Genomic DNA, 25,684 nt, shown 5'->3' with positions numbered 1-25,684 from the left:
CAGAAGAAGAAGAAGCTACTTCATCAATGACAAAAAACTCACCTTCCTCAACAGAGGAGGGGGTATCCTCAGCAGCCGGTTTAGGAATTTCCTTCAGAATAGATTGTTTGAATTCCATAAAGGTTTGCTGTAATAACTCCTTAAACCATAGCATAGAAGGCTCAGGCTGAGGGGCAGAAGTAGTCTCCTTAGACAGACAATCCTCGCAACGTCCCCTAGAATAGCTATCCGGAAGGGGGGTCTGACATTCCCTGCAGGCAAGATGTCTGGTCTTAGAGGTCTTTTTAGCCTTAGAATGTTCCATCTGGCTGGACATCTGTAAAACTTTGCATATATATATAGAATATAGAAAAAGAAAAAAAGGCAAATAATACAAAAGCAATAGAAAAGGCTACTATCAGTACCTTAGATGCTTTGCAGGCAGCCACAGCCCTTGGGAGCAGAAACGCCAGGTCTGCAGCAAGGGCAGACTGTAAGGGAAAGCACAGTACCTTTTCAAATTTCCCGGGCGATGACGTCATCAGCGCGCGCCCCTGCACTCGAGCGCTTCCATTGCGCATGCGCACTCTGCAACGCCTCCTGCCTGCTGTGGCTGCAACCTGCGGGGATGGATGGGGGCCCCGTGGGAAGACTGCCTGTCAGGAAGTCCCCCAAACGGTCTGCAAGGCGCTGTGGCCCTGGATAGATGCTGCCCAAGAAAAAAACTCGGCAGCAACTTCACTCACTACCTGAGAAGGTAGGACGAAAAAAACACGTGTCATGTGAGGGGGGCGGGGGTATTATAATATGTTTAATTGTTTTCACTCGTCCTACCTAACAGGAGGGGGACTTAACCCATATGTGCTGCAGTATAGGACGTGAAGGAAGTATTTTTCTAATTGTAGATCAATAAATATTTAAGAGATATCAGTTTCACAAACAGCGGAGGGGACACACTCTCTTTTGATAAATATGGAGAAATTCCCTCTAAGTTTGACGTTCTGAATTGGGTGCTTTCCCCCAATGACAATCTTCATAGTATTAAAGTCGGAAGTTATGACCAGCTAAACGGTTTAACGATTAATGAAAGTCTTATAAGGTGGCACCCAGCATTCAGTCAGGTAATGTTTTGCACATTTATTTATTATGTTGGTTTGAAAAAACCCAACTTACTGTTCTTCCATTTCAGCTTCTTCTTCCGCTTCTTCTTCTTCTTATTCTTAGCGCCCCCCATTTTCTAAACGCTACTCCTCCTACAGTTTTAGGGGTACAACACCCAAACTCCCCACACTTCTTCGCCCTATAGCGGAGCAGGTTACACAAAATGGCGCCTGTCTGTTGGCTGTGACTGTAAATTCCAGGACTAAAGGGGAAAAAAATTAAATCGTTTATATAGTGTAAGTGAAGTTTATTTTGCTCTACTAACATGATGGAAAAGGATTTGGAATTATTTTTTAGGGTGACAGGTCCCCTTTAAGGAGTGATGCCATTTTTACTGCAAGCTAAAACTCACAAGAATTTTTGTTTTGACCTTTTCTGAATCAGCCTTAGGGGCTGATTTACTAATCCACGAATCCGAATCCAAATGGGAAAAATTTGGATTGGAAACGAACATTTTGCAACTTTTTGAATCCGAAACTTTTGTACTCGGCGCGATGGCTACGAAAAAATCATAATGGCTAAGAAAAAGTCGCAACAATTTACGAAAAAGTTGTAACGGCTACGAAAAAGTGGCGACAATTTACGAATAAAATAGCAAAATACAGATCATTACGAAAAAAACGCATTCGGACGCCTTTGGAGCATTCGTGGATTAGTAAATGTGCCCCTTAGTATTGGAATATCTTGATGTTGTCCATTTTAAATATCATTTAATAGTTTCTTATCTTTGCTGTAATCGCCAGCTGTATAAATTTAGTTTTGCGATAAATATTGCACACTAGTGATGAGCAAATTTTTTTCCCCAGGCATGGATTTGCAGCGAATTTCCACATTTCGCCATTGGTGAGTTGTTTTGCAAAAGTACAGCGAAAATCCGGCACCAATTTTTGGGCGCATGTCAAAAAAATCGCTGTTGCGTCACAAATAGTCGAGGTCGTGGCAAAATAGGCATACTCGACAAACTCGATTCGTGGATTTTTCTACATTTGGCAAATTTTCCTATCGTTTTGCAAATTTTTCACCAAAGCGAAACGGGACAGATTCGCTCATCACTACTGCATACATTTGACCCACTCAATATTTGCTCCAGTGAAACTGAGCCCCACTGTTTCAATGCAGAAAAGTTCTAGTTTTCTTCATCTTAACAGACCCCACGTTCATCCTGCAGTGAAACTTGCATTTACGGATATAGAAAGACATCTAAAGCGGGATACCCAGCCTGTTGCTATGACTGCATCCCCTGCCCAGATGGTGAGATAACCAACCAAACAGGTAAAGGCACTGATACAAGTAAGAAATACAAACCCATTAAACATGAATAGTGATGAGCAAATCTGTCCGTTTTGCTTAGTCATTAAATTTGCGAAATGGCGAAACATTTCCGAAACACATTTGTCTCGCAATTTTTTTGCCATCCGTCTTTTTTGGTCACCCGCATCTTTTTTGTTTTGTCGCTCGCGCTTTTTCTTATTATTATTCTTAGCGCCCCCATTTTCTAAATGCTACTCCTCCTACAGTTTTAGGGGTACAACACCCAAACTCGCCACACTTCTTCACCCGAAACACATTTGTCTCGCAATTTTTTTGCAGTCCGTCTTTTTTGGTCGCCCGCATCTTTTTTTGTTTTGTCGCTCGCTCTTCTACTTCTTATTATTCTTAGTGCCCCCCATTTTCTAAACGCTACTCCTCCTACAGTTTTAGGGGTACAACACCCAAACTCTCCACACTTCTTCGCCCTATAGCAGAGCAGGTTACACAAAATGGCGCCTGTCTGTTGGCCGTGACTGTAAATTCCAGGACTAATCTTTTTTTGTTTAGTCGCTCTCGCTTTTTCCGTGCCCAGTTTTGGCAAGCAACAAAATTTTTTTACGTGCGGCGAACTTTTCTGCAAGAAATTTTCACAGAAGATTTGTGAAACAATTCGCCAATGATGGAATGCGGAAATTCACTGCGAATCCATGCCTGGTGAAAAAATTCCCTCATCACTAAACATGAACCCTGAAATAATAAATGAGTTTGTATTCACAGTCTTTCATGACCCGCCTGTATAGTAAGGAGAGAGCCCTGTTGAAGCCAGCACCCTCCCCTCTATCACTCCCTTAGCTGCATGTCTGAATGATGTGCAAGGGAAGGGGAGGTGGGAAGTATGGGGCAGGATGGTGGATGTCTATGTGCCTCTTCCCACACACCCCCCCTTTGAGCAAAGACGGTATTCCGGAGGTAGATGAAACAGAGCCACAAATGAAGGTAGTGTGCAAGAAATAATCAATTGTAGACATTTTTCTGCATTGGCCTTGCTGTAAATGAATTAATAATAAGTAGTGATGAGCGAATCTGTCCCATTTTGCTTCGCCAAAAAATGCGCAAATCTTTCAAAAAATTCCCGAAACAGCGAAAAATTTGCAAAAAGGCGAAAATGTCGCGAGTCAAAAAATAATTGTCGCTCACGGCTATTAATTTGTCGTGCGGCTATTATTTCATCGCCCGCGGCTATTATTTCGTCAACCGTGGCTATTATTTTGTCGAACAGCGAATTTTTCCACAGCAAATGTTTTCATCCGTTTCGTGAAACAATCCGCCAATGGTGAAACGCATAAATTCGCCACAAATCCATGCCTGGCGAAACATTTCGCCCATCACTAATAATAAGTAGTCCCTTATTACAGCTGCAGCTTTTGTCACTTACACCAGTTTAGAAGGAAAGCTGCGAAAAGAAGCCATAGCAGATTGCATTCGGCAATAGACACAAGCCTAGGGGGTCACTTTTTATTCAAGTCCGGGGCATGATTGCAACCTGAAAAAGACAAACCAGGAGCAGTAATGGGAGATAGTTATACACACGCTCAGACGGTAACACAAATCGTGTTTGGTCTGCATGTTAACAGCATCTTTTAGTAGAAACTGTCTGCCTACTAATAGTATTGTATTGTATTGTAAGTATTAGTAGTTTATATTTTAGTTTTCATATATTCATTATTTAATCATAAAAATAATAATAATCCATTATTTAAGCGTTGTTTTCATCTTATATATACAGTACATATCAATATGCATTTATTCTTCTTCAACTTATTCTTTCATCCCCCCCCCCTCAATCTTTGCAGATATGAAAGTCTGTATCAAATGTCACCAAACCCAGTGGCACAATGAGAAGAAAGAAAAGTGTGTGAATAAATACATTATCTATTTATCTTATGGAGAAGCACTGGGTACATCAATGACTTCAATATCAGTCTTTTTATTTGTTCTCACATGTTTGGTTATGGGAGTTTTTACTAAATACCAGAACACCCCAATAGTTAAAGCCAATAACCGAAATCTCAGCTACGTTCTCCTCTTCTCCCTCAAGATGTGCTTCCTCTGTTCTTTAATATTTATTGGCCAACCTATTAAATTAACCTGCATGACTCGACAGACAGTGTTTGCCATCACTTTCTCTATTTCCCTTTCTTCCATCTTGGCCAAAACCATTACAGTAGTCATTGTGTTTCATGCCACCAAGCCAGGAAGCAAATTAAACAACTACATTGGATCTAAAGGTTCAGTCTCTTTTATAGGGTTCTGTTCACTTGTTCAAGTTGTTATATGTGCTTGTTGGTTGGGAATTTCTCCCCCATTCCCACAGTATAACATGGAAGATGAAGTTGGGAAGATAATTGCTGAGTGTAATGAAGGATCATTGATTGGATTTTACTGTGTCCTGGGATACCTGGGGGTTCTGGCCTCTGTCAGTTTCATCATTGCTTTCCTTGCAAGGGACTTGCCTGATACTTTCAATGAAGCCAAGTTTATCACCTTCAGCATGTTGGTGTTCTGCAGCGTGTGGGTCTCTTTTATTCCAGCCTACATGAGCGCTAAGGGCAAATATGTTGTGGCAGCGGAAATATTTGCAATCCTGGCATCTAGCCTGGCACTACTGGGCTGTATATTTATCCCTAAGTGCTATATTATACTTGTAAAGCCTGAATGTAACACAAGAGACTTTATTAAAAAAAAGGATAAAAATATTATAATTCATCACCAGTAATTTGTACAGGTATGGGATCACTTATCCAGAAACCCATTATCCGAAAGCTCCGAATTACGGAAAGCCCGTCTCCCATTATAATCAAATAAATCAGAATTTTAAAACTGATTTCCTTTTTCCCTGTAATAATAAAACAGTACCTGTACTTGATCCCAACTAAGATATAATTACCCCTTATTGGGGGAAGAACAGCCCTATTGGGTTTATTTAATGGTTAAATGATTCCCTTTTCTCTGTAATAATAAAACAGTACCTGTACTTGATCCCAACTAAGATATAATTACCCCTTATTGGGGGCAGAACAGCCATATTGGGTTTATTTAATGGTTAAATGATTCCCTTTTCTCTGTAATAATAAAACAGTACCTGTACTTGATCCCAACTAAGATATAATTACCCCTTATTGGGGCAGAACAGCCCTATTGGGTTTATTTAATGGTTAAATGATTCCCTTTTCTCTGTAATAATAAAACAGTACCTGTACTTGATCCCAACTAAGATATAATTACCCCTTATTGGGGGCAGAACAGCCCTATTGGGTTTATTTAATGGTTAAATCATTCCCTTTTCTCTGTAATAATAAAACAATACCTGTACTTGATCCCAACTAAGATATAATTAATCCTTATTGGATGCAAAACAATCCTATTGGGTTTAATTAATGTTTCATTGATTTTTTTAGTAGACTTAAGGTATGGAGATCTAAATTACGGAAAGACCCCTTATCCGGAATACCCTTGGTCCCGAGCATTCTGGATAACGGGTCCCATACCTGTACTATTTTCAGGTTCCAATACAACATATGCCTATCTGTAATACAAACCTGTATACCCAATAAATGTGCAAAGTGCTCTTTCTGAGTTTGAGTTTGTCCTTTTTACAGATTTCAACATCATCTTTACCATTACCCTGGGGCTTAGCTCTTTGTGCTCTTAAAATGAAGTTGTGCTTTGGTCTAAATGCATTACTCCATGGATTAAGTGGGTGGTGGGAGGCACACAGACGAGAGAGGAGGCACACAGGCTAAGGGGTGACAGTCTCCCCTAAGAGTTGGCGCTCAGAAACCACCACTTGTGATAAAATCAATCAATTTATTTATTTAAAATCAAAATACATAATTAAAAAAACAGTAGCATGTAGTTCATCCAAGATGATGTGTATAATTACTAATTAGCAAGTAGGAGAAATGTGTTCAAGCTTTGGTTATCAATAGTACATCATCATATAAAAAGATCTCTAATACAAATAAGTATACCTCAATTAATTCTAATCAAATTCTAAATTCATTCAATAAAAAATACAACGTGACTAGTGAATTCCTTAGTTAATTACAATCATGTTTAAAGTGCATTCCAAAGAAGAGGAAAAAAAAAATTTATATCCAAACAATAAATGTGATACAGAAAATACACCAATACTTATAGATTTATTGAAGCCCCACCATATATAACAACGGCATTCATCTAAACTCTCATAATAGCCTATGACCACTATAGTACATATTGTCATGCCATACCGAGTTATTGCAATATAACCATACTGTTATTTACCTTAAAATGCCTGAAAAAGACAAACCAGGAGCAGTAATGGGAGATTTGTAGTGATGAGTGAATTTTTTCGCCAGGCATGGATTCACAGCGAATTTCTGCATCTCGCCATTGGCGAATTGTTTTGCGAAACTTCAGTGAAAATTCAGCGGGGAAAAATTCAGCATGCAGAATTTTTTTGTCGCACGTCAAATCAGCCGCGGTCACGTCAAAAAAAGGGCGTGGTTGCATGGAAAAAGGGCACGGTCGCATCAAAATTGGGCGCAGTCGCGTCAAAAAGTGTGGGCGACAAAAAAATTATACGCGGTCGACAAAAAAATCATTGGCGACAAAAAAATTGCGCAACAAATGCATTTTTTGCCATTTCGCAAATTTTATGGTGAAGCGAAACGGGACAGATTCGTTCATCACTGGAGATTTGTAATACACAAGCTCAGACACACAAATCGTGTTTTGTCTACATATTAACAACATCTTTTTGTAGAAACTGTCTGCCTACTTATAGGGGCTGATTTACTAAGACACGAATTCCGACCGAATTGGAAAAATTCCGATTGGAAAACGAACATTTTGCGACTTTTTCGTATTTTTTGCGATTTTTTCGGCGCCTTTATGACTTTTCGGAAATTATCGCGACTTTTTCGTTACCAATACGATTTGCGCGAAAAAACGTGAGTTTTTCGTAGCCATTCCGAAAGTTGCGATTTTTTCGTAGCGTTAAAACTTGCGTGAAAAGTTGCACTTTTTTCGTAGCGTTAAAACTTAAAAGGCGCGATGTTTTGCGCAAGTTTTTACACTACGAAAAAATCGCAACTTTTTGCGCAAGTTTTAACGATACGAAAAAATCTCAACTTTCGGAATGGCTACAAAAAACTCGCTTTTTTCCGCAAAAATCGTATTGGTAACGAAAAAGTCGCGATAATTTTCCGAAAAAAATCGCAAAATACCGATCATTATGAAAAAAACGCAATCGGACGCATTCGGCCCGTTCGTGAGTAAGTAAATGGGCCCCCTAGTATTGGTAGTAAGTATTAGTAGTTTATATTTTAGTAACAGTTTTTCATATATTCATTATTTAATCATAAAAATAATAATTCATTATTTAAGGGGGAACCAAACAATCCCCATAAAATTGCCAGAAATGCACTTCTGAGCAATCTTCTCCATTGTTTTCTTTAGCAGTTGTACCCAATGGTAAAGGTGGCCATACACGCACCGATATTATCGTACGAAACCTCGTTTCGTACGATATTCGGTGCGTGTATGGTATGTCGGTGAGTTGACCGATATCGCAGGAAGCTGCTGATATCGGCCGACTCGCCGATCGGACCAGCTGGAAAATTTTGATCGGGCGCCATAGAAGGCGCCTGACCAAAATTCTCCCTTCAGATCTGAATCGGCAGAAGGAGGTAGAAATCCTACTGTTTCTACCTCCTTACCTGCCGATTCAGCCCTGAATGGTGTGTGGCGGATCTTACGATGTTTCGTGCGACCGATGGTCGTACGAAACATCGTCAGATCGCCACGTGTATGGCCACCTTTAGCTTTGTTTTCATCTTATATATACAGTACATATCAATATTCATTTATTCTTCTTCAACTTATTCTTTCATCCCCCCCCCCCCCAATCTTTGCAGATATGAAAGTCTGTATCAAATGTCACCAAACCCAGTGGCACAATGAGAAGAAAGAAAAGTGTGTAAATAAATACATTATCTATTTATCTTATGGAGAAGCACTGGGTACATCAATGACTTCAGTATCAGTCTTTTTATTTGTTCTCACGTGTTTGGTTATGGGAGTTTTTACTAAATACCAGAACACCCCAATCGTTAAAGCCAATAACCGAAATCTCAGCTACGTTCTCCTCTTCTCCCTCAAGATGTGCTTCCTCTGTTCTTTAATATTTATTGGCCAACCTATTAAATTAACCTGCATGACTCGACAGACAGTATTTGCCATCACTTTCTCTATTTCCCTTTCTTCCATCTTGGCCAAAACCATTACAGTAGTCATTGTGTTTCATGCTACCAAGCCAGGAAGCAAGTTAAACAACTACATTGGATCTAAAGGTTCAGTCTCTTTTATAGGGTTCTGTTCACTTGTTCAAGTTGTTATATGTGCTTGTTGGTTGGGAATTTCTCCCCCATTCCCACAGTATAACATAGAAGATGAAGTTGGGAAGATAATTGCTGAGTGTAATGAAGGATCATTGATTGGATTTTACTGTGTCCTGGGATACCTGGGGGTTCTGGCCTCTGTCAGTTTCATCATTGCTTTCCTTGCAAGGGACTTGCCTGATACTTTCAATGAAGCCAAGTTTATCACCTTCAGCATGTTGGTGTTCTGCAGCGTGTGGGTCTCTTTTATTCCAGCCTACATGAGCGCTAAGGGCAAATATGTTGTGGCAGTGGAAATATTTGCAATCCTGGCTTCTAGCCTGGCACTACTGGGCTGTATATTTATCCCTAAGTGCTATATTATACTTGTAAAACCTGAATGTAACACTAGAGACTTTATTAAAAAAAAGGATAAAAATATATTAATTCATCACCAGTAATTTGTACAGGTATGGGATCACTTATCCAGAAACCCATTATCCGAAAGCTCTGAATTACGGAAAGTCCGTCTCCCATTATAATCAAATAATTCAGAATTTTAAAACTGATTTCCTTTTTCTCTGTAATAATAAAACAGTACCTGTACTTGATCCCAACTAAGATATAATTACCCCTTATTGGGGGCAGAACAGCCCTATTGGGTTTATTTAATGGTTAAATGATTCCCTTTTCTCTGTAATAATAAAACAGTACCTGTACTTGATCCCAACTAAGATATAATTACCCCTTATTGGGGGCAGAACAGCCCTATTGGGTTTTTTTAATGGTTAAATGATTCCCTTTTCTCTGTAATAATAAAACAGTACCTGTACTTGATCCCAACTAAGATATAATTACCCCTTATTGGGGGCAGAACAGTCCTATTGGGTTTATTTCATGGTTAAATGATTCCCTTTTCTCTGTAATAATAAAACAGTACCTGTACTTGATCCCAACTAAGATATAATTACCCCTTATTGGGGGCAGAACAGCACTATTGGGTTTATTTCATGGTTAAATGATTCCCTTTTCTCTGTAATAATAAAACAGTACCTGTACTTGATCCCAACTAAGATATAATTACCCCTTATTGGGGGCAGAACAGTCCTATTGGGTTTATTTCATGGTTAAATGATTCCCTTTTCTCTGTAATAATAAAACAGTACCTGTACTTGATCCCAACTAAGATATAATTACCCCTTATTGGGGGCAGAACAGCCCTATTGGGTTTATTTCATGGTTAAATGATTCCCTTTTCTCTGTAATAATAAAACAGTACCTGTACTTGATGCCAACTAAGATATAAATAATCCTTATTGGGGGCAAAACAATCCTATTGAGTTTAATTAATGTTTCATTGATTTTTTTAGTAGACTTAAGGTATGGAGATCTAAATTACGGAAAGACCCCTTATCCGGAATACCCTTGGTCCCGAGCATTCTGGATAACGGGTCCCATACCTGTACTATTTTCAGGTTCCAATACAACATATGCCTATCTCTAATACAAACCTGTATACCCAATAAATGTGCAATGTGCTCATTCTGAGTTTGAGTTTGTCCTTTTTACAGATTTTTATCATCTTTACCATTACCCTGGGGCTTAGCTCTTTGTGCTCCTAAAATAAAGTTGTGCTTTGATCTAAATGCATTACTGCATGGATTGAGTAGGTGGTGGGGGGCACACAGACAAGAGAAGAGGCACACAGGCTAAGGAGTGCCAGGGGGCAGAAGATGCAGGGGGGCACTGTACTTCTGCCTGCCAGACAGCACTGAGTCCAGATCTTTAACCTAAAATAAGGTGAAGAGCACAGCTTGCACTGCCAATCCCATGGACACAATGTTTTCCATGGATGGGTCCTAACTAGCATAATTGTATGCCCCCTAGGACTGGAGTACTTGCTGCAACCTTTTATTTTTTCTAATGAATTGATACTGGGGCTGCTGGATGTGCCATTAAAGGACAACTAAAGTCTAAAATTAAAAATCATTAGAAATGCTGTATTTTGTATACTGAACATAAATAGAGCATGTACCCCATGCTCTAAACCCTATACTAGCCGTGGTTTGACTGTTTTACAGCCAAATAGGGGTTACATTTATATAAAGAGAATAACATGCAGTATTTATTATAATAACAGCAACCCTGCCTAAAGGTCCCCATACAGGGGCAGATTGTAGCTGCCTATCTGCCCGTGTAGGGGCAGAAACGAGCGGGCTGGTCGACCGATATCTGGCCTGAAATTGGCCAGCTATCGGTCGGCCAGGTTAGAAAATCCAGTCGGATCAGGGACCGCATCGGCTCGTTGATGCGGTCCCTGAACCGACTGCCCCAGTGCCGCCTACATAATCCGATTGTTTGGCCCCACTGAGACTCAAATCTCTAACTGCCTCCTGGCCATCTCTAACTGGATGAACCAACGCCACCTCAAACTCAACCTAACAAAAACTGAACTAATGATCTTTCCGCCTAAGCCTGGTCCTACCCCCCCCCCTTTTCTTTCTCTATTGATGGCACCCTCATCAACCCCGTCGATTCGGCGCGTTGTTTGGGGGGGATCTTTGACTCCTGTCTCTCCTTTTCTGACCATATTAACTCCACTGTCAAAACCTGTCACTTTTTCTTACGCAATATTGCAAAAATTCGTCCCTTTCTTTCTACTGCAACAGCTAGGCTGCTCATGCATGCTCTCATCCTGTCACGACTGGACTACTGCAACCTGCTACTAACCGGCCTCCCTAACTCCCATCTTTCCCCCCTACAGTCTATATTAAACACTGCTGCCAGAATTCTCCTCCTCTCATCCAGGAGAGTTCAGGCCCTTCCCCTGCTAAAGTCCTTATCGTGGCTTCCTATTAAACCAAAAAATCCTACAAACTTCTTCTCTTAACCTTCAAAGCCCTCCATTCCTCTGCTCCTCACTACATCTTGTCCCTTGTGTCTCCGTATGTTCCCGGCCGACTTCTTCGTTCCTCGCAGAGCAATCGTTTGGTTGCGCCCCCCACTACTACTGCTGTTTCCCGCCTTAAACCTTTCTGCCTTGCTGCCCCTTACATTGGGAATGCCCTCCCTGATTTCCTCCGGTGAGAATCCTCCCTCAGTCTTTTTAAAACTAAACTTAAAGACTCCCTTTTGGAGCACTCACCCAGCACCTGATCTGGGAACTGGCACTTATATTGTAGTGTCACCCACTGTGACCTACAGCACTTATATTTGCCTATTTGTGTCTGTAAGTTACCCTCCCATATAGATTGTAAGCTCTACAGGGCAGGGACCTCCTTCCTCTTGTGTCCTCGACTTTTAACTTATTGCTGCTGTATTTATCTGTATTTATTATTATACTTTGTATTTATCTATTATCTTATAAACACCCTGTTTGTATTAACGTATTCTACTGTACAGAGCTGCGTACATAAGTAGCGCTTTATAAATAAAGATATACATACATACATACATACGATCTGATTTTTTTTTTAACTTCAAGCTCCCCGATATAGCCCACCCGTAGGTGGGGATATCGGAGGAAGAGCCGCTCGCTTGGTGATCTCGCCAAGCGAGCGGATCTTACCGTGTATGGGGACCTTTAGGGATATATGGGATCTATCCAAAACCTAGCACAGTCTCTTTAAGAGCCACAGTTCCACAGTCCACTTAGGACAGACAATACAATTTCTCAGTTCAGTCCTTGGCTATGTGTTTCTACCCCAGGTAGTGCTACCTGCCCTAGAGTATCTCTCCTTTGGATGAGGCAGTTAGTCCCACATGGCAGGTACACTTTCTCTATATGGCTGGAGCTCTAGGCTTCTCCCAAGCCAAGCACACCACAGCCTCTCACAGAAATCCAGTCAGTGTTACTGGCAGCTTTTTCCCTTTTTTGTTGTTCTTTGTTTCTCTGATTATGGATGGATGCTGCAGGTGGATTTCCTTTACAACCACTACTGGCCCACCCCATGCATTTGGCTCTAAACCCTGTCTCTCTCTGGGTCCTTATGCCCCATGATGAGGTCTTCTTCCTGGGCCTAAAGACCTGAAGAGGGCTTAAACTATTTCTACAACTGTGGCACAGTTCCAATTCCTGTATTCATTGCTAATATTACCCATATTAGTGCCTTTGTCTGGGTATTCCAACATTCCTTGTCTCCAACAATGAAAAATAAAGACTTTGTATTTGATATATTTTTAAACCTCTGTGATTCAGTATGGTTTGTTGTTAAACTAGTTTGTTCCAGATAAAACTCCAGAGAAAGTTGTTTGGAGTTTCCTGAGGTCCATGCAGCTCAGTCTAGGGGTCAGTCATTGGGATACTTATTTGCCACCTACCTTCTGCCCCCATGGCAGGGAAAACACCCAAAGTACATAAAACAGGGAACTTTGTGCATATCTTTAACACTTTTAAAACTTTCCAAAAGTTTTAAACTTTTGCAAAAGGTTGCTGCATGATCCAGTATTGCACCATACACAACATAGCCCTTTAGTTCTAGATATGTTGTTTATAAAAACAAGTTTTACAACTGGTCTTGTAGTATAATTAAATAATTACAGGCCTTAACTTTTTTCAGTGTATAATTTTCATGTATTTTAGTGCCACAAATTATACAACTGTCAGCCTTTAGTTGTGTGGGTAGTGCATAAATACCTGATGTTCTGGATTATGTTCCGAGGCACTGTACATTTGCTTCTCATTTTATTTACAGTGCCTCAAACTAAAGGTTGGTTAAGAATATTCCGCTCGGACTCTTGATTGCATGATATGTGCTGCTTCTTCCTAACAATCCTTCTGCTGCTTCCTGACATTGCTCAAGGCCAAAGCAATCATGGCTGTGCTCTTAATCTTGTTTTCACTCCTCATTATCATGTGGATGGAGATTTCATTATTGCAGGCATTGTTACTGTAAATACATGCTATTTGAATTTTCTCAGAGACTTCCAAAGGAGTGCCACTGAAAAAGGGTGCAACAAGTGAGTAAAGGGAATAGAACATTTTATCATAGGCATAAATATCAGCAGTAGAATTGTACTCCTATTGGTAAAAAAAAGGTAAACATTTCAGTAATATTCTTTCTTTTGCTCTGCCACAATGGATTCTCTCCCTTACATGTCTCCTATCTGGGTTTGCTGCTATAAAGCTTCCAGCAACCCAAAGCAGTCTTCTTTGTGTGTTTATCTGCTATTGCCCTATTGTTTAACCCTGCAGAGTTCAATAACAAGTTCCCAACAGTCTAATGTAGAATCTCAAATTCACCCGGTACTGTAGGTCGCCTTTTACCATGTAGACCTCCAATATAGTGCACCTACTGAAATGCAAAGTCACACTAACAGTTTATGGGAGAGTTCTTGAAATGAATGTTCAGCTTCACATCTATTCTAAAACGACTTTTCATTTTACTGATTTTTTTTTTAATTTCTTTTCTTGGGGATGGGGGTTAGTCTGAATAATTTCTGTTCTTTATTTTTTTTTTTCTGCCTGGCATAAAATTTACAATTCTGTCTGGTTTCTATGGTTTTTCATATTAAAGGAACAGTAACACCAAAAAATGAAAGAGCTTTAAAGTAATAAAAATATAATGTACTGTTGCCCTGCACTTTTAAAACTGGTGTGTTTGCTACAGTAACACTACTATAATTTATATAATAAGCTGCTGTGTAGCCACGGGGGCAGCCATTCAAGCTGGAAAAAAGGAGAAAAGGCACAGGTTGTGTAGCAGATAACAGATAAGTTCTGTAGAATACAATAGTGTTTTATTTGTTATCTGCTATGTGCCTGTGCCTTTTCTCCTTTGAATGGCTGCCCCCATGGCTACACAGCAGCTTATTTATATAAATTATAGTAGACTTTCTGAAGTAAACACACAACTTTTACCAGTGCAGGGCAGCAGCACATTAAATTTTAGTTACTTTTATACACTTTAATTTGTTGGTGTTACTGTTCCTTTAAATGTATTGGGATCTAGAGTCCTCAAGTGTATTTCTGTGCTATATTGCAGCGAGTCTCATTTACAGCTGATTAATAATGTTAACATAATTAACTTAAATAGTCTACCTACATGAAAGCAAAGGTCTGATTAATTACTATGGGTCAATGGTGCACTTTAGCATCTATGTTAGAACATATTCTGGTGGCCTTACAGTCTGAATAATTCTTCTCCCCTAAGATCAGTCACTGGCATGGTGATAGAGAGATCTTCCAGCCAGCACAGTATGCTGGTTTACAAATATATAGAAATACATTGCATTTTACTAATACTGTATATAAAGTCAGATGCAATTGTTATAGATCAATATAGTCTAGTGAAGGAATACAATTCACTACAAAGGACAAATGGGTGGGTTATGCGGCACAGTGTAGAACTTAATACTCTATGAACTTCTCTGACAGTTTTAATGTCTGGAACTACCAGAATGTTCTGGCCTTTGTCTTTGCTATCAACGAGATTAACAACAATCCGGATCTGCTGCCTAATATCACCCTTGGGTTCCATATTGTAGACAATTGTTTAAATGAAGAAAGAGCAATAAGTGGAATGCTGGACATTATATCTGGGGGAAACGTACCAACACCCAACTATCGTTGTGGGCTCTCACATAACTTGGTGGCTTTTGTTGATGGAATATCCACAAGACTGACCTTACTGTTTGCCAGGATGTTTGGGATTTACAAGGTCCCACAGGTAAATCAACAAAGTAAAAAACTATGCAGGACCTACAGAAAGTAGGAGGATCTGTCATAAAACATTGCTGATAAAAAGTTTTACTGGATAAAGTTATGTTATCCAATAAATTATTATCCCTGCCTCAAAAATAACTTTCCAGTTCTTGTGCACTTAGGTTAACGTAACTTAACATATGGTTATGTTTGCAGCTGTACAAGGTGAGTCTTATACAAAACAGTGGCAAATTATACCCAGCAATAAAACCAAGAGCTAAGCAACCAGTCAGATTTTACCTCTTTTGGCATCCTGCATTCAACTGATCAGAGCTAACTGTCAATTGATTGGTAATGGGTTGTACTGTACACACAGGTAAATCCCTAAAATAGTCATTATTTAGGTTTGAACACCACCTCCTTACTAATAGAGCAGGGGATCAGTAACAGGTTCCTTTGTTAACTAGCTATTATCTCTACACGTTATTTTTAATTCCTGATTTGGTGGCAAGCACAGTGAATTGAATGGGACCTGCCTATAGTGTATATCCCCCAGGACTCCTTAACTCCCTTGACATAAGTCTATCTTTGTGTGAGCTTGTCATGGATCGGCGACGCTCCCTACCTGGCGTGCGGCGGCGTCCTCCCTCCCGGCGCGGCGAATCCAAGATGGCGGCGCCCAGGGCTCCACGTGGGCGCAAGGACGCCAGCGCGATGACGTCACACACTATGGCGCCAAATTCAAACTTAAAAGGACGCCAGAGACCCAGGTTCAATGCCCGAGTATAGCTCAACATACCTATTGTGTTCCTGGGTCTCTAATATTCTCATCTGCTTTCCTGTTGCTGTTTAATTGCCTGTTCCTGACCTTGAACCTTGCTGCCTGCCTTAAGTGACCTTTGCCTGAACCTGGCCTCTCTATTGGATTATCCTGCATCTGTACTTCGCTCGGACTCGCTGGAAGCGGCCTTCCTCCTTGATCCTGACTTCACCCCTCCCGTGGGTGCCAGAGGCCCCCGCTGACAGAGCTACGGGGTTTGTTGGTTCATGCTATGTTTCTTTTTAATTTAGTTTATTGTTAGCCCAGAAAGAGTTGATGATATATGAAATAGGTTAATGAGTTACAGCCCCACTGCAACCCCACTTAGCTTTTGGGGGTTATGTAAGTTTGCAACAGGTCCAAACACCTATAATAACCAGAGAGAACTTATTGCTCACCTCTTTAAAAGCAAACATATTATTGGTTGCGTTTAGTTAATGGACTTGGGTAAACGTTGTGATGGTTTTTATATATACGGGGGTTAGTGTATCTGCAGCATTCCATTTCATATAACTGTTTTTGCTTGTCCACATGAATCCCTACAGATAATGATTAATGGCTTACTTAAATGCATGCCTTGTATGAAGCAGCCCTCTCACATAGTATTTGTTTTAAAACAGCAGATATATTAAGAGTTAATCAAAGTCATGGGATGGGATTTGTTACTTAGTTCTTTTCTTTTTACAAAGTGAGTGTGTTCTGTGGTAATAGGTGCCTCTTTCACATTTCACAGTTACAGGTACAATTGGTTCAAGGCAATAGGTACAAATTTGTTTTTAAATGGTTATATCAAATTATTGAAAGAACCCAAGAACATTAGATATGAGGGATCATGCCCTTAGAGCCCATGCACATTGCACGTCTGGCCAGGTCTGGTAATAAGCCCTTTACACCCTGCCTATTCATTGGTAAGAGAGCCTATTATTTTTCCCTATTGTAAGCGTTAAAATGTGTAATTATTGACTCAATGCACTCTTATTACTCATATAGTTAGTATTAGTGGGGTTGTACAGCATATATAGTTTATGTATGTGAGTGTATAGATTGGTAAGTATAGGTTGTGTGCTGGGTTTACTTGGATGGGTTGAACTTGATGGACTCTGGTCTTTTTTCAACCCTATGTAACTATGTATATATGTTTTACTACTATTATTTCAGATCAGCTTTAGTTCCCTGGACCCATTACTAAGTGATTAGATCCAGTTTCCCTATTTTTATCGCACCGTGCCCAGTGATGATTTCCAGTACTTGGCCATTGTTAAGTTGATAAAATATTTTTCGTGGACATGGGTGGGGATACTGGTTCCAAATGATGAGTTGGGCTTGAAGATCAGCCAATTACTGCTGGAAGAGCTCACCAGGAATTATATATGTGTGGCCTTTCTAGAATTTCTTAGTCAAAGTGAATTATCCAAAGAAGCTGCACATAAAATAGCAGAAAGGATTAATTCAACCAATGTCATTATTCTGTATGGTGACAGAGATTATGTTAATATATTACAAGATATATTGTACCTGTTTCCAGTATCAGATAAGGTGTGGATCATTTCCTCCCAGTGGGATGTTTTGATTGGAAATGATCGTTATTTTAAAGGGCTTGATCCATTCAATGGCAGTCTGGCTTTTACTCCACATAAAGGGGCAATTCCTGGCTTCAAGGAATTCACTTCAAGCATAAAGCCTGACCTGTACCCCAATGATATCTTTATATTAAAAGCATGGTTTGAACTTTTCCAATGTAGTTATATTAGGAATGCCACTCTTTACGTTCACCTGTGTACAGGGAATGAGATAATCCAATATGAAAGGTTCAATGAGGAACTCTCTTATAACAGTTACAGTATATATAATGCTGTATATGTCTTGGCCCACGCCTTACATCATATGCATTTAGACAAAATGAAGGCCAAAAGAAATTATCTTGAAGCTTGGGAGGTAGGTTTAATTAACGAAAAGTATTTTCCTATTAGAAAATGTAAGCTTAAGGAAATTAGATCTTTAAAACTAGATTAATATTACAGACACACATTGCTGGGCTTATCAGCAATTGCTTTGTTGGCTGCAAACTGCACAATCACAAGATTTTTTAACTGTTGTAAAAATGTACAGGTCAGTTCTGATAACTTACTTTTCTGTTAAGCTTCATAAATATTTGAAACATATCAAATTCACAAATAGCGGAGGGGAGAAACTGACTATTGATGATAATCGAAGAATCGATGCCAAGTATGACATTCTTAACTGGGCGATTTACTCTAACCAAACGCTTCATAGTATCAAAGTCGGGAGTTATGACCATCAAAACGCTTCCCAAGGATTAACAGTCAATGGAAACCTGATAAGGTGGAGCCCAGCGTTCAGCCAGGTAATGCGAGATACTTGTTACTGATGCTTGATACTTAATGATACTTGTTATATGCCATTGATGTCTTAAGATTACAAGGAAAGGTAAATACATACTGACATTTGGCTCAGATGGTTGACCATGTCATATCATGTTCCTTCATTTAATTAGATCATTGTCACCTTTTGTGTTACTTAAATAAATGTTGTGATTAGTAGTGAGCGAATCTGTCCAGTTTCACAGAAAAATTCACAAATCTTTCAAAAGATTCCCGAAACGACAAAAAATGTGTGAAACAGACAACCAGGTGCTCTCGGTGGCCCGCATCTCCATTGCAGCCAAATGGAAGACGACCAATATCCCCTCGCTCTCAGAAGTAAAACAAAATGTTAATTATATGGCCCGGCTGCAAAACAGAACTCCACTGTGCGTAAAAATATGGTCACCCTGGGACCTACTCGTACAGCCAACACAAACTTAGACCTGTGTACTCCTATATAGATAAGACAAAGCCCCCCGGGGCCCTCTCCCCTTAATCTATGGTTAAACATCTTCCCCCCCCCCCCGACCCATATACTCCCCTTCTATTGTCCCTTTTTTTTCTTTCTCAATGTATGACTGTAACAGACGACAAATGTATAAACAATGATATAAAATGCTTTACTGTGCTTTGTTCATTTGCGGAAGTGAAACTGCTAACCCTTTCCCTTCTTCCTTTCTGTACCCCCCAAATTTTTCAATAAAAATTGTAAGTTACAAAAAAAAAAAAATGTGTGAAACGGAGAGCATGTTGAGCACATTATAGTTTAGGGCACCTTTTACCAAAATACTATTTCCCTCACTGGAGGAGTGCGCTAACAGAGCCTGCAAGTAGAAACCAATGGGATAAGAGGAAGATCAATCATGTCCAGTTGTTTTATACTTCTTATTGGTAAAAACTGGAAATTTAGGGTTGACTTCAATGATTGTATTCAATCTGCTTTATAGCTAGGTCTTCCAAATCATGTCAATATTTACCTCTGGCTTATGTCTCAGCATATTGATCCACATATTGGACACATTAATGGGTTCCCCATTGGAGGGTTATTATATGTTGCAGCCATATTGAATGAAAGATTTAGGGGCATATTTATTATGCTGTGTAATAAACAGTGAGAAAATTTGCCATTAATCGGCAGTCTTCGCTGTGTAAAAACCGGAGTAAAATCAGTGTAATTTTTTACGCTTTTTTTCTTCTGCTGGAACTTACATAAAATCGGGCATTCAAGCGGCGATCTTCATTTATTTTACACAGCTTTTTACGCCATTTTATTTGATGAATTCATTGTACAAAGCATAATAAATATGCCCCTAACAGTATATTTCTATGTATTTAAGGAACTACACCTAGGGGCCCATTCATGAAAGCACAAATTTTGGGTGGTTAAAAGCACGATTGGAAAAAATTCAGAGTAACCACGATAATGTCTGATGTTCGAAAATGTCATGAAAATTTTTTTACATCCGAATGATAAACGGCGCAAAAACCTTTCAGGCTTTGAACTTCAATGCATGATTTTGGAAGCCTTCCATAGGGCTCAATGGCACTCTGCAGCTCCAACCCGGCCCAAGGAAAGTCTCCCATAGGGCTCAATGGCACTCTGCAGCTCCAACCCGGCCCAAGGAAAGTCTCCCATAGGGCTCAATGGCACTCTGCAGCTCCAACCCGGCCCAAGGAAAGTCTCCCATAGGGCTCAATGGCACTCTGCAGCTCCAACCCGGCCCAAGGAAAGTCTCCCATAGGGCTCAATGGCACTCTGCAGCTCCAACCCGGCCCAAGGAAAGTCTCCCATAGGGCTCAATGGCACTCTGCAGCTCCAACCCAGCCCAAGGAAAGTCTCCCATAGGGCTCAATGGCACTCTGCAGCTCCAACCTGGCCCAAGGAAAGCCTCCCATAGGGCTCAATGGCACTCTGCAGCTCCAACCCAGCCCAAGGAAAGTCTCCCAAAGGGCTCAATGGCACTCTGCAGCTCCAACCTGGCCCAAGGAAAGCCTCCCATAGGGCTCAATGGCACTCTGCAGCTCCAACCCAGCCCAAGGAAAGTCTCCCATAGGGCTCAATGGCACTCTGCAGCTCCAACCCGGCCCAAGGAAAGTCTCCCATAGGGCTCAATGGCACTCTGCAGCTCCAACCCGGCCCAAGGAAAGTCTCCCATAGGGCTCAATGGCACTCTGCAGCTCCAACCCGGCCCAAGGAAAGTCTCCCATAGGGCTCAATGGCACTCTGCAGCTCCAACCTGGCCCAAGGAAAGTCTCCCATAGGGCTCAATGGCACTCTGCAGCTCCAACCTGGCCCAAGGAAAGTCTCCCATAGGGCTCAATGGCACTCTGCAGCTCCAACCTGGCCCAAGGAAAGTCTCCCATAGGGCTCAATGGCACTCTGCAGCTCCAACCTGGCCCAAGGAAAGCCTCCCATAGGGCTCAATGGCACTCTGCAGCTCCAACCTGGCCCAAGGAAAGTTTCCCATAGGGCTCAATGGCACTCTGTAGCTCCAACCCGGCCCAAGGAAAGTCTCCCATAGGGCTCAATGGCACTCTGCAGCTCCAACCCGGCCCAAGGAAAGTCTCCCATAGGGCTCAATGGCACTCTGCAGCTCCAACCCGGCCCAAGGAAAGTCTCCCATAGGGCTCAATGGCACTCTGCAGCTCCAACCCGGCCCAAGGAAAGTCTCCCATAGGGCTCAATGGCACTCTGCAGCTCCAACCCGGCCCAAGGAAAGTCTCCCATAGGGCTCAATGGCACTCTGTAGCTCCAACCCGGCCCAAGGAAAGTCTCCCATAGGGCTCAATGGCACTCTGCAGCTCCAACCCGGCCCAAGGAAAGTCTCCCATAGGGCTCAATGGCACTCTGCAGCTCCAACCTGGCCCAAGGAAAGTATCCCATAGGGCTCAATGGCACTCTGCAGCTCCAACCTGGCCCAAGGAAAGTCACGATACCAAAGCTTGAATGAATTCCGAAATTGTTGTAGTCTTTGCAAAAATTACAACTTTTTCGTGAAAACCATGTAAAAGTCGTGCAATTTTAACAATATTATTGCGGTCATCACGAAAAGTTCTATCAATTAGAAAAAATACAATTTTTTTTCTCAAAATAAAAATTTGTGCTTTAATGAATGGGCCCCCTAGATTCAAAGTTACCATAAATTCCAAAGCATTAAAAGCCAAGGTAATCATCTTCATAACTGCCATTTTATCAGGAAATTATCCTATGACAAGACCATTTCTTCCTGGAGGAAAGCTGCATTCTGTGCCCTCTGTCTAGCCCACTTTATATATACAGGTATAGGACCCATTATCCAGAATGCTCGGGACCAAGGGTATTCCGGATAAGGGGTCTTTCCGTAATTTGGATCTCAATACCTTAAGTCTACTAAAAAATCAATAAAACATTAATTAAACCCAATAGGATTGTTTTGCATCCAATAAGGATTAATTATATCTTAGTTGGAATCAATTACAAGGTTCTGTTTTATTTCTACATAGAAAAAGGAAATCAGTTTTAAAATTCTGAATTATTTGATTAAAATGGAGTCTATGGGAGACGGGCATTCCGTAATTCGGAGCTTTCTGGATAACGGGTTTCCGGATAAGGGGTCCGATACCTGTACTATTATATCATTGGTAACTCTTTCTATAACTGTCCAAGTCAAATCTACTCACTTGCTCTTTAATTACAGACCCCACGTTCAGCCTGCAGTGAAACCTGCCTTGCAGGATATAGAAAGACATCTAAAGCGGGATATCCAGCTTGTTGCTATGACTGCATCCCCTGCCCAGAGGGCCAGATAACTAATGTAACAGGTAAAATTAGTGATACAAATAGGAGTATTGAGCAACGATTGCTAATACTGAGAATGAGTAGTGTTAATTCTATATTCTGTAGTCTATTTATCAATAAGGAAGTTGATAGTGAGTAGGTTCAAATTTCTAGATTCAACTCCATTAGGACCTGAACAAGACCAAAACCAACCTGGCCCTGATGACCTGCACCCCTGGGAGCAACATCAAAGGTAATGGTTACCAACATGTTGCTGTATCTCAGGCAGATAGGAGAGTTCATGATTTACATAGTATACATTCTTTAAATTGTGTAATGGGCAGACTTTGTAGTCACTATATAAAGGTTTCATCATGACTTTATGTAGTTTGACTGGGGAGGGCTGCACCGCCTTTATAAATATAAAAAAATGTTGCATGATCAAGTCAGCTTAGAGTGTTACAGTGACAAAACACTGAAGCCCAATTTTAATGGCTGATGGATTAAAAGGCATATTTTATGTTGAACTTATTATTCTGCCATTCTCATTTTATTGAATGTTATTGTTCTATTCCAACCTCTTGAAGTTACAGTACTTACAACTAATGGATCTTTATACAGGTGGAGGAGTTTTGCTCTATTATTGAGGTATTAGGATAATTAATCCTCATTACATTTCTTGAGTTGTGTTCTTGTGTACTCCATCTTTCTTCCTTTTGAATCCACACTTTTGTAACCATCCGTAGCCAGTGCTATCTCCTTAACTCAGATACTTCCTACTACTAGAACAATTTCTGGTCCAATCTTGCCAGACCTTTGAGTATAGCACCACCTTTTTACCCTCCTATTTATTTCTGTATGTTATGCACCCACTTAGATATTACTGTCTGTGGGGCAGATACCACCTTCCTTCTATGTCTCTTAGCACAGGGCACCTAATCACTTAATCTTTATAAAGGTGGGTATACATGATCCAATACACTTGATACCAGACCCACAGGCCATCAGGGATTTTCCATCAGGCATGATAATCCCCAAGTGAAATACTCACTGCCTGCATCTGTATCTTTCCAAAGAGAGATGACAAAGTAACATATAGTACATTCACACTTTCCTTTATGTACAGTTTTAAGCATAGCACTAAATGATACAAGTGTTGATCTATCAGTTTAGATAATGGTTCACTCATGGAACATGTTTTTTAACTACTGGGGTCCTGATTGGGTCCAGTAGCTTTTTGTGAAACATACCAATCACTGGGTGTTAAAGCTTCATAAATGTAACTGTAATTTTAACAATGCAATTAAGAACTATTTAAATGAACTTATGGTTATGGAGTTTATGATTCTCTTTATCTCTCTTTGCAGATATGGAAAGGTGTATTACTTGTCCCATAACCCAGTGGCCCAATGCAAAAAAAGATACATGTTTGGATAAAGTCATTATATATTTATCATATGAAGAAGAATTGGCGATGTCAATATCTTTTTCATCAATATTTTTCTTTTTTCTCACATGTTTGGTTATGGCAGTATTTAATAAATATAGAACTACACCTATTGTTAAGGCCAATAACCAAAATCTCAGCTACGTTCTCCTCTTCTCCCTCAAGATGTGCTTCCTCTGTCCTTTAATATTTATTGGCCAACCTATTAAATTAGCCTGCATGACCCGACAGACAGTGTTTTCCATCATTTTCTCTATTTCCCTTTCTTCCATCTTGGCCAAAACCATTACAGTAGTCATTGTGTTTCATGCCACCAAGCCAGGAAGCAAGTTAAAGAACTTAATGGGATCCAAAGTGTCAGTCTCTATCGTAATATTCTGCTCATTTGTTCAAGTTGTTATTTGTGCTTGTTGGTTGGGAATTTCTCCCCCATTCCCACAGTATAACATGGAAGATGAAGTTGGGAAGATAATTGCTGAGTGTAATGAAGGATCATTGATTGGATTTTACTGTGTCCTGGGATACCTTGGGGTTCTGGCCTCTGTCAGTTTCATCATTGCTTTCCTTGCAAGGGATTTGCCTGATACTTTCAATGAAGCCAAGTTTATCACCTTCAGCATGTTGGTGTTCTGCAGCGTGTGGGTCTCTTTTATTCCAGCCTACATGAGCGCTAAGGGCAAATATGTTGTGGCAGTGGAAATATTTGCAATCCTGGCATCTAGCCTGGCACTACTGGGCTGTATATTTATCCCTAAGTGCTATATTATACTTGTAAAACCTGAATGTAACACTAGAGATTTTGTGAAAAGGGGAATTGCATAATCATGAATTATAGTGGGTGATTCAATGGGCATTTTAATACAAGACTGCAAATTCTATATCAATAATACCTTGTACAAATGTTATTATATTAAGTTATTCTCTGGCTTGGCTGATGCTTTAGGCAAAGCATATACTTAGTGAGAAAAGAGGATAAAATATCAAAGCAAATATCTTCCTTGTATTTTATTGTTTGTAATGCAGCATGTTACTACATAATTATAAAACCTGTGATTTAATACTATGTTATGGGGCCCTAACTAGCACAACTGCATGCCCCTTAGAGCTGGAGTACTTGCTGCAGCCTTCTATCTTTACAATAAAAATATATTGGGCTGCTGGATCTATAATCATCTTTATGCATAGCCAGATTGCAAAGCAGCAGGCAGGATAATTGTAGGTGTATGCTACAGACCCATTCAGACCCATGACAGGTGCATTGTCGAGCCTGCAACCCTTACCCCTTCCCCTAGTTAAACCCACACCTCTAACCCTTCCTTGCAAACAACGCACATAGACACAGTAGCTGGGAGAGAAGGCCGCAGTTATTTATTTATTAACATAAAACTTAACATCAATTAACATTTTGTAACAGTAACAAAACCGTTTGTATAACAAACATTTACAGTAACCAACAATCCTTACTCGCCTCCAAGGGACTGACCCTGAGCCCAAATGTAACGCCTGGTTCCTGCCTCCTTTTTCCCCAGCCCTAAACCAAGGCTAACTGCCTTCCGGTCAGGACCCCAGGCCTACCGGGCTACACTCTCCTTGTCAAGTACCCCCCTTAAACTTCCCCCTGGGGGCACAGAGTAAGGTACCCTCCGCCACAGGCATGACTGCTTGACTCCTCAAGCACGCCATGACCCGCCAACCAGAATCCCTAGGGCCCTCTCAATTCCCTCACTAAGTGCCAAGTTGAACAAGTCGGTCCCCACTTCCGACAAGTGGACCCCATCCTTCCAGTAATAACCAGGCAATCTCCCCTCCAGGACCTTATG

General features: G+C 40.6%; 2 protein-coding genes across 2 annotated transcripts; both read left to right on the top strand.

The window, feature by feature from the left end:
* Positions 1-511: 511 nt before the first annotated feature.
* LOC100496226 (vomeronasal type-2 receptor 26) lies at positions 512-5,167 on the top strand. Its single transcript, XM_031891784.1, has 4 exons — positions 512-637; positions 885-1,100; positions 2,289-2,412; positions 4,245-5,167. Exons 1-4 carry the CDS (start codon positions 512-514, stop codon positions 5,165-5,167), a joined length of 1,389 nt encoding a protein of 462 aa, XP_031747644.1.
* A 10,005-nt stretch (positions 5,168-15,172) lies between these two features.
* Positions 15,173-24,686, top strand: LOC101730463 (vomeronasal type-2 receptor 26). The gene is made up of 4 exons (XM_031891783.1): positions 15,173-15,481; positions 18,417-18,641; positions 22,338-22,461; positions 23,785-24,686. The coding sequence occupies exons 1-4, from the start codon at positions 15,173-15,175 to the stop codon at positions 24,684-24,686; spliced, it is 1,560 nt and encodes a 519-aa protein (XP_031747643.1).
* Positions 24,687-25,684: the final 998 nt, after the last annotated feature.

Source organism: Xenopus tropicalis, chromosome 8, assembly GCF_000004195.4.
Source record: "Xenopus tropicalis strain Nigerian chromosome 8, UCB_Xtro_10.0, whole genome shotgun sequence".
Lineage (NCBI taxonomy): Eukaryota > Metazoa > Chordata > Amphibia > Anura > Pipidae > Xenopus > Xenopus tropicalis.
Note: the sequence above shows the minus strand (reverse complement) of the source record. Positions and strands in the feature narration are given on the sequence as shown.

What these genes read in the sequence shown, in the direction of transcription:
- LOC101730463 (XM_031891783.1), top strand. Translation starts at nt 15,173, where the DNA reads ATGAACTTCTCTGACAGTTTTAATGTCTGGAACTACCAGAATGTTCTG. An exon ending in GGATTTACAAGGTCCCACAG is followed by an intron (nt 15,482 to 18,416) that starts GTAAATCAACAA and finishes TTTTCTGTTAAG; the next exon opens with CTTCATAAATATTTGAAACA. An exon ending in CCAGATAACTAATGTAACAG is followed by an intron (nt 22,462 to 23,784) that starts GTAAAATTAGTG and finishes CTCTCTTTGCAG; the next exon opens with ATATGGAAAGGTGTATTACT.
- LOC100496226 (XM_031891784.1), top strand. Translation starts at nt 512, where the DNA reads ATGACGTCATCAGCGCGCGCCCCTGCACTCGAGCGCTTCCATTGCGCA. An exon ending in GCCCCGTGGGAAGACTGCCT is followed by an intron (nt 638 to 884) that starts GTCAGGAAGTCC and finishes TTCTAATTGTAG; the next exon opens with ATCAATAAATATTTAAGAGA. An exon ending in TGAGATAACCAACCAAACAG is followed by an intron (nt 2,413 to 4,244) that starts GTAAAGGCACTG and finishes CAATCTTTGCAG; the next exon opens with ATATGAAAGTCTGTATCAAA.